The sequence below is a fragment of the Heterocephalus glaber genome, unplaced genomic scaffold (assembly GCF_053883595.1).
Source record: "Heterocephalus glaber isolate CG9 unplaced genomic scaffold, H.glaber_assembly_v1.0 deba00001613, whole genome shotgun sequence".
Taxonomy (NCBI): domain Eukaryota; kingdom Metazoa; phylum Chordata; class Mammalia; order Rodentia; family Bathyergidae; genus Heterocephalus; species Heterocephalus glaber.
In genome coordinates this window covers 3,118,166-3,127,993 of record NW_028258384.1, presented here as the reverse complement: position 1 = coordinate 3,127,993, position 9,828 = coordinate 3,118,166, and the positions used below count along the sequence as shown (strand labels likewise).

General features: G+C 38.7%; 1 protein-coding gene across 6 annotated transcripts in view; it reads left to right on the top strand.

Annotated features, from left to right (window-relative positions):
- The first annotated feature begins 8,053 nt into the window (after positions 1-8,053).
- Positions 8,054-9,828, top strand: part of Zdhhc15 (zDHHC palmitoyltransferase 15) — a 195,447-nt gene continuing 193,672 nt past the window's right edge. For all 6 annotated transcript variants that reach the window (XM_021246496.2, XM_021246494.2, XM_004867489.3 and 3 more), the window contains exon 1: positions 8,054-8,330. In XM_021246496.2, coding sequence (XP_021102155.1) covers positions 8,195-8,330 — 136 coding nt within the window. In that variant the 5' untranslated portion in view covers positions 8,054-8,194. The remainder of the gene's footprint in view (positions 8,331-9,828) is intronic.

The following is a 9,828-nucleotide window of genomic DNA, read 5'->3' as shown; positions in this document are numbered from 1 at the left end:
AAGATACTGGCAAATAGAATGCAGAAGATCATCAAGAAGATCATACAACCTGATCAAGTGGGATTCATCCCAGGGATGCAGGGATGGTTCAACATACACAAATCAATCAATGTAATACACTATATCAATAGAGCCAAGGACAAAAACCATATGATTATATCAATAGATGGAGAAAAAGCATTTGACAAAATCCAACATGCATTTATGATAAAAGCACACAAAAACTCAGAATAGACAGTCTCTACCTCAATCTGATAAAAGCCATCTATGAAAAACCAACAGCCAGTATCATACTAAATGGGCAAAAACTGAAATCCTTCACACTAAAATCAGGAACAAGACAAGGATGTCCACTAGCACCACTCTTGTTCAATAGAGTTCTGGAAACAATAGCTATGGCAATTAGACAAGAGAAAGAAATAAAAGAAATAAAGATAGGAAATGAAGAACTCAAACTATCATTATTTGCAGATGACATGATACTCTATATAGAAGACCCCAAGAACTCCACCAAAAGTCTTCTAGACTTAATAACCAAATTCAGTCAAGTAGCTGGTTACAAGGGCAACACAAAAAAGTGAATAGCTTTCTTCTACACGAATAACAGACTCACTGAGAGAGAAATAGAGCAAATAATTCCTTTCACAATAGCATCCAAAAAACTGAAATACCTAGGACACAACCTAATGAAAGAAATCTAAGACCTTTTCTCTGAAAACTATAGCACTCTGAAAAGAGAAATTGAAGATGATATCCGAAAATGGACAGACATCCCCTGCTCCTCGGTAGGAAGGATTAATATAGTCAAAATGGCTATACTTCTAAAACTGCTATATAGATTTAATGCAATTCCAATTGAGATCCCAGCAGCATACTTCATGGACCTTGAGAAAAGAATCCAAAAATTAATTTGGAACAGGAAGAGACCCAGAATAGCAAAAGCAATTCTAGGTAACAGAGACATGGCAGGGGGTATCACAATCCCCAACCTGCAACTATACTACAAAGCTACTGTGATAAAAGCAGCATGGTACTGGCAAAGAAACAGACCTGAGGACCAGTGGAACAGACTGGAAGATGCAGAAACAATGCCAGACACATTCAGGTATCTCATCTTTGAGAAAGGAGCCAAACACCTTCCCTGGAGGAAAGATAGCCTCTTTTAATAAATGGTGCTGGAAAAATTGAGCTTCAACTTGCCAAAGATTAAAACTAGATTTGTATCTCTCACCATGCACTAAACTAAAATCAAAATGGATTAAAGATCTAAATATTAAAATAGAAATGCTGAACCACTTGGAACAGAGGTTAGGTAGAACCCTTGAAGACATCAGTGTAGGAAAAGATTTTATGAACAAAACCTCAGTTGCCCGTGAACTAGCACAAACAATCAACAAATGGATCTCTTCTTATTAAAAAGCTTCTGCACAGCAAGAGAAACCACCAGCAGTGTGAAGAGAGAACCCACAATGTGGGAAAAAAATCTTCACCTGCTGTTCCTCAGAAAAAGGTCTACTATCTTGAATCTGTAAAGAACTTAAAAAGATCAGACCTCCCAAATTTAAAGACCCAATCCAAAAATGGGCATCTGAAATGAACAGACATTTCTCAGACAAAGAAGTAGAAATAGCAAATAAATACATGAAAAAATGTTCAACATCACTGGTCATTCGAGAGATGCAAATGAAAACAATGCTGAGATTCCACTTCACTCCAGAAAGAATGGCTGCTAGCATGTAATCAACCAATAACAAATGCTGGCGGGGCTGTGGGGAAAGCGGAACCCTGCTCCACTGCTGGTAGGAGTGTAGACTGGTGCAAGCACTGTGGAGATCGGTATGGAGATACCTCAAAGCACTAGGACGGGAAATCCCATTTGACCCCACTATTCCAGTGCTGGGGATCTTCCCCAAAGAATTAAAAGAATCATGCCACAGTGATATATGTGCACCCATGTTCATAGCAGCACAGTTTGTAATATCTAAAACTTGGAAACAGCCCAAGTCCCCATCAACTGGAGACTGGATAAAGAAAATGTGGTTTTTTAAAAAAATGGAGTACTACTCAGACATAAAAAATGAGAAATTAGAGACATTTATAGCTAAGTGGATGCACATTGAGGTGATACTCTTAAGTGAAATAAATAGGACACACATGTATAAATACTGAATAGTTTCTCTGGTGTGAGAAACTGAAAGTGTAAATAAGGGATAAAACGTATAATAGATAATGTGAAATAGGAAGAAAAGGGGCAAAGGGGATGGGGAAGTAGGAGGGGTAGGATAAAGGAAATCAGGGAATGGAATATGAGAAAATGGAAAATGGAAACAAAATCTTCATAAATAGGGAGGGATGGAGGGTTGAAGGGAGGGCTGGGCAAGGGTGAAAAATAAGAACCAAGAGAGATTATGTAAAGGTGCAAATTTCCATTCATGAATGTCATTATATTGTATACCTAAAATGTACCAATGATTAGAATGAATAATTGATAATGCAAAATAGGAAGAAAAGTTCCAAAGCGGTAGGGGTAGTGGGAGGGGCAGGGGAAAAGAAAGAAGGGAAAGGAAAAATGATGGGAACTGGAAAAAATAGAAACAAAGTCTTTGTATATAGGGAAGGGTGGAGGGGGTGAAAGAAGGGCTAGGAATGGGGAAAAAATAAGAACCCAGATGCATCATGTAAAGGTACAAGCTCCCAATGAGAAATGTAAATGTGTTGTATACCTAAAGTGTACCAATAAAAGAATTTAAGCAATTAAAAAAATAAATAAAAAAGAATGAAAATCACATGACAATATCAGTACCTGCAGAAAAGCATTTGATAAAATCCACCACACACGGATAATGAAAATACTCTAGGAAGCCAGAGGAACCTTCACAATTTGATAAGAATAACTTTTTAAAACTCTAAAGGTATTATCACATAAAAACTATAATTTTTTTTCCATTATAATCAGGAACAGAGTAATGATTTCCTCTTCTCACCATAACTTTTTAACATTTATTGGAAGTCCTAGATAACTCTATAAGACAAGAAAAGGATATAAAATGCATATTCACTGTGAAGGAAGTAATAAAACTCTACTTGTTCACACATGTCATGATTGTTTCTGCCGAAAATCTGACAAAAATCAACAAAAATACCTAGAATTAATAAGCAATTATTGCAAGGGTGATACACAAAAGGTTAATATACAAAAGTCAATCTCTGTCTTACAAAATAGCAGTGAACAAATCCAATTTGATAGTAAAAACACAATACTTTTTACACTTGTGTTCCCCCAAATAAAATGTTAATGTAGATATCTAACAAAATATATACAAGATCCATATGAAAAAAGTACAACACTCTGATGAAAGAAATCAAAGAAGAACTTCATAAATGGAAGATTACCATGTTCATGAATAAAAAGACTCAATGCTATTAAAATGTCAGTCTTGTCCACTTCTTCTATAGATTCAATGCAAGTCACAATAAAAATACCAGAAAGAATCCCCAGCATTACAAAAAAAATTTCACAAATTATTTTGTGGATATAAAAGAAATGGTTCTAAGGTTTTGTATGAAGAAGCAGAAGACCTAGAATATTTAACACAATATTAAAGAACCACATTGGAGGTCTAATACCATATAACTTCAACACTTACTATAAAGCTACAGTAATCAAAACAGTGTGGTATGGGTGAAAGAACAGATGAATAGGTCAATAGAAGAGAATAGAGAGTTCAGAAATACAGTCACATAAATATAGTCAGCTGGTCTTTGACAAAGGAGTAAGCATAAAACAATTGAGAAAGAACATCTCTTTAACAAATAAAACTGGATAACTGGACATTAGCATTCAGTAAAATGATTCTATACACAAGCCTTATACACTTCAGAAAAACTAATTCAAAATAAATAACATAGGTAATGGGTGTGTTGATGAATTTTTAGATAGGATAGCAAAGGCACTATACATTAATGAAAGAATAAGCTGGATTTTGATAAAATTAAAAATTAAAAATTCTGGCTCTGCAAGACACTATGAAGAGAATGAAAAGAGAAGCTACAGACTGGGAAAAAATACTCACAAGAAACACATAAGATAAAGGGTTATTGTTCAAAATATAATATAAAATTTTTTTAAAAAAACAATAAAAAACAAAAATCCTGATTAAACATGGATCAAAGCTGGGTGTGGTGCTGCAAACCTGTAATTCCAGCACTCTGAGAGGCTGAAGCTGGCGGATTCCAAATTCAAGCGCATCCTGGGCAATTTAGCACCTTAGAGCGACCCTGACCCTGTCTCAAAATAAAAATGGTTAAGAATGTATTTCAGTGCAAAGGCCCCAGTTTCAATCACCAGAACAATCAATCAATCAATCAACTAATGGGTCCAAGGTCTGAATATACACCTCACCAAGAAGATATATGGATGGCATATAAAAATACAAAAAGAATTCCACATTATATGTCATCAAGGTAATACAAATTAAGACAACAATGATATACTGATACTACTACATATCTTACAGAATGGCTAAAATTCAGAACACTGACTACACCAAATGCTGGTAAGCATGTGGAGCAACAGGGAGCTTCATTCATTACTGGTGGCAATGGAAAGTGGTTCACTACTTTGGCAGTATCTTATAAAATTAAATATAAAATAGTAATCTTATTATAAACAAAAGTGCGCATATGATCCAACAAGCCTACATATTGGTATTTATTCAAATTAGCTAAAAACTTACATCCATACAACAACCTACACGTGAATGTTTATAGTATCTTTATTCATAATTGTCAAAATGTGGATACAACCAAGATGTCCTTCAGTGAGTGAGTAAACTGTGGTACATCCAGATAATGGAATATCATTCAACACCAAAAAACAACTATTAGACCATGAAAAGATGTGGAGTCTTAAATGTGCATTACTACCTGTAAGTGAAAAAAGCCAATCTGAAAAGGGAGAGATAAAAAGAACAGCAGTTACAAGAGATTGGAAGAGGGGAGAAACAGGTAGCTCACAGAGGCTGTTAAGCACAAAGAAAATGTTCTATATAATATTGTAGTGGCGGCTACAGTATATGTCATTACAAATTCTTCCAAACCCACACACTGGAAGAGTGAATACTAATAACAACTCTGAGCTTTTGGTAATAATGATGTGTCAATTTGGGCTAAATGTAACAAATGTGCCATTCTGGTGGAAGATATTGATGCACTAAGAGGTTATGCATGTGTTGGGGCAGGAGGTGTTTGGGGAATTTCTGAATTATCCTTTCAGTTATGCTGTTAATCTAAAACTGATATAAAAACTACAGTCTTTACATTATTTTTTAAATTTGGGCTTTGCATACTATATTATATATGTCACAAATACTCAACTCTGCCATTATAGTGCAAGGCAACCATAGGTTATAGGAAAACAAATGAACATTAGTGTGTGCCTATATAACTTCATTTATAAAAACATTCACTGTGCCATATTTGGCCCATGAGTATAGTTTACCAAATCTTGCTGTATATACTTGAACTTAGTTTTTCTCTCTAGTTTTTAGCCCTCTATGCTGTTCTTTGTATGAGCTGTCCCTATCATAAGCCCTCATCCCAACCTTTGGTACACAAGCTACCTTAGAAGATTTAAGCAAAACTTATGTCTAAAACTGAAAGTTATCACCTTCTCCTACCAAGCCTGCTCTTCTCATTATAGCCCCTACAGTAGTGACTGGCAACACTATTCATTCTTGGCATTTGTCTGGACTTCTCTCCCTCCTCGCCTGCCATTGCTCAACAAATTTTGTTGATCCTCTTCCCCAAACACTATTACATCTGCCTGCTCCCTCTCTTTATTCCCTGTCTATGCCCTATCCTTTACTATCTCTTAGTTAGACTACTATAATGTCTTCCAGCAAGACCAGATTACTTACAGCCCCCCAACTGTGGAGTAATATTTTACCTGTCCTTGACACTACATATTTCCTTTTGCCTGGAGTCCTGCCCCCCACAACCTTAACTCCTACTCTTATCTCTTATCTTCTTGGTGAACTCCTACCATAGTGTTATGTCTTGTGCTTAACTTCCCCCCAAAAGCCTCATGCTTTTTCAGTATGTTACTGATTCATGTTACTGATAACATACCTACAGTATGTTACTGATTCATGGTGGGGCTAGGCCCCAGGGCACTAGGATTAAGGGCATGAATTATACCCGACCTAAGTAGTTTGAACAAAATAAAAGGGGCAGAAAAAAACTGTTTAGGTCCCTTTGTTGCTTGTGCAGTCTTCCATTGCCATGAACTGTTGCCCCTCTGCCACCCTCTCTTAGAGCCAGTAGATTATAGACTGAAAACTCTACAAACTCTAAGCCAAATAAACCTTTTCCCCTTTAACTTTGGGTGTCCGGTATTTTGTCTCAGCAATGAGAGAAAAGTAACCAACACACATAGTCATTATTCAAAACCCAGCTGAGATTGTCTCTTTCATATTTAACCATTGTTTCCTCAAATCTACTTGTTTTAAACAGAATATCCTTGACAATCTTAAAATGTATGTTCTAAGAGCCTCAGATCCATGACTAGTTGGGAAATTTAAGTATCCATATCAGAACTTGAGGGCTATAACAATTGGCCTATTAAATACTGTATCTTAAACCTTTCACTTCAGTAACATCATTACTTCAGTAACATCAACCTTTAACTTAAGCTGAAAACAATAAACCTATTATCACTTCAAAAATTTATTCCATATATAGCCACAAATCAAGAACAAAGAGCAACCTTACAGAAAACCTTGCTCCTATATAGCAGTCAATGTGAGTCAAACATGGGTCTCAGAAAAATTACAATTTCTTCCTGTAAAAGACCTTTGGAAATCATTAAAACAGTGTTAAGTCCATAAATGTCAACATCATACCATACTTCTATCATGTCAAAAAATATGTACTGTTTTGATGAGAATGAGACCTTCTTGGAGATAGTCCACTGTTTTGTCATTCTTTTTCATATCAAAGTAGACCTAACAGAAAGCAATCATTCCAAAGATGTTTAATTAAACTGCCTTTTAAGTGGTCTCCCTGCTTTTAGGCCATCTTCCTCTCCAAAATCCTGCCAGTTCTTTTTATAAAAACACATTTCTGATGTCACTCAGTTGCCCCCCAAACCCTTGATGACTGTTTATAATCTCCTTTACAGAATAATGTCCCCATACTCTGACAAGGCATACAAGAGGCTTCACACCTTCCCCTCAGCTTTATTGCCAGTCTCATCCTGACCCTTTCCTTTTTACACAGGCTCTGTTCATGTCACACTTGCCGTTCCTGGAACACTTTTGGACATTTATTATTCCACACCTTTGCAAATGCTGTTTTTTTCTATCCAAAAGGACCTTCTGGTTTCCTTTGCTTGGAAAACTCTTATTTATTAATAAAACTCAGCTTAAATATCATTACCTTTGTGATTTTTCCCTAGGCCCTCCCAGAATCACTATCTCCCTCATTTATTTTACTGTACCATAGTGTTTATTCTCAAAATATACCTAGCTAATTTTGCGGGGGGAGGGGAGAGATTGCCGTCAATAGACTTACCCCAGTAGTGACTGCAACACTACGTGTTAAGCATGTTGTTCAAGCAGCAGTGGGAAGATAGGGCTGGATGACCTTTAAGTCATGAGATGCTAGGGTATGCATCCTTTACACTGTACGTGTACTCGTGGGAGGGGGCAGGGAGAGGAGAAAAAGTGGAGGAGAAATACAGAGAGACAGAGACAGAGAAAACAAAATCGGAGAGCAGAGGGTGGGCACAGTGCAGTAACAGAGGACAGTCAGACCCAAATTTCTGCTTTACAATTTTGCAGAGACCCAGCCTGGCATCTAGCGCTAAAGCATAGGAGTGGGGGTGGGGGAGTGATGGGCGGAAAGGGGAGGGACTGCAATCCCTCTGAGTGTGCCCAGCCTGGACTGCCCGGCCTATCACCTCCTGTTCTAACAGGGCCAGTTCCTCTACGCCGCGACTCTCGCCTATTGTGTCAGGCAGGGTGCACGCAACTGTGCAGCCCCACAGGTGGCATCGGTTAGGTGAGACGGTTCCCGCCAGGCGCCAGGCTAGGCAGTGGAGCGCCGCACAGCGCTCCTTCCCGCCTCCTAGCCGCCGCCCTAGCAGTTCCAACCCAGCGCCAGCAGACCTGCTCGGTCGATCTTCGAGCTGAAGATGCGGCGGGGCTGGAAGATGGCTCTGTCTGGGGGGCTGCGGTGCTGCCGCCAGGTACTGTCCTGGGTGCCAGTGCTCGTTATTGTCCTCGTCGTGCTCTGGTCCTACTATGCCTACGTCTTTGAACTCTGCCTGGGTAAGTGGGGCTGGGCACCTAAGGTAGGGAAATTATGCTCCAGCATAATCGTCTTCCCTACCCTTCACACTGGTGTCTCCTGTGTTCTCAGCCCTCACTCTGCCGCTCTCCTTTCGCTACCTCTCCCCAACCTCTGGCTTTCCACAATATATCTCTTATGCTCTCCCATGAGAGTCCCACCAGGTCGCCATTGCCTCCAACCTAGGATTTCTTATTTCTTTGCCCTACCCACAATAATTTTCAGGTTCTTCCTAGGGCCCCCTTTTCTCATGTAGGACAACCACTTGTGCCTTATGCTCTCCTCTTGGGAGTCCCCATCTTACCCAATTGAAACCACATAATCTGTGTCCTTAAACTGCTCACTATGATTCCCACCAATGCACCAACTGGAGGCCCCACCATTTTCCCTCCTACTAGAATCCTACTAAGATTCTGTACTAGGGATTTCCTGTTAAAAATCCAAACATATTTCCTGACTCCCTTACTACCTGTCTTTTTTTTCCCACATTCAGATCCGTCCTTCTTCTGCAATCCTGTCACACTGGATGAAGTGCTTCATATCTTCACCCACTTGTGAACCCCTTCACAGTACACTGTTTTAAACCACTGAGGTCTCTCTTTTTCACATGAGTATAAGCTTTCCTTTTCTCTTTCTATGTGAGCTCTCCTCCTTTCTTCAGCTACTCTAATGGGATGGGGTTTTTACACAAAATCCACTCCCCTCACACTAGAGCCCCTGATTTTATCACTGAGATTCCTTCAAATCTCCTGCCTTTTTTGCTTGGAGGACTGGTCAATAACTCCCCATTAGGGGTCCTACATTATTTTCTGACACCTCACATTAGTGACTCTGCTTTTATCACATGATGATCCTGCTTTATTCCCCATCTTCTCACACTAGAATGTTCTCTTTACCCTCCCAAAAGTGTTCCCACAATCTCTATCCTACCCATCAAAAGGCCACTATTTGTTTAATCATAGTTTTTCCTTAATATCTTTTCTGAGAAACCCATTCCCCTCTTCCTACAGTCCTTTTCCAATGTTAACACCATACTCTGTCATCCTCTTATTTCCCCTAGGATTGTACTTGCTCCCTGTCTTCTCAAACTGGGAAAACCTCTCTCTTTCCTATTGAAGATTTGAATATTTTTCTACCCCTGCCAGTGGGAGTTTCATTTCTTGTTTCTTCTCATTAGACCACCCCTCTTAATAACTCTTGTACCCTCACCTGTCACACTAAGATGCATTCCATCCCCTCCTTATTTATAACATGGATTCTATGGTATACTTTGTACTTCAAAATTCAGAATTATACAGTATTTCCCATCACACCCCCCCCAAGACCCTCTGTTACATTTTTTCACTTGCATTGCCCCATAACTCTATCCTTATTAGTAATGGTCTCTAGTAGTTTTCATTTTATATAATGTCTCCTCACAACAAAGCTCCTGCTTTTTTCAAGTGAAATTTCCCCTAGCTCCTATCTTTTCACATTGAG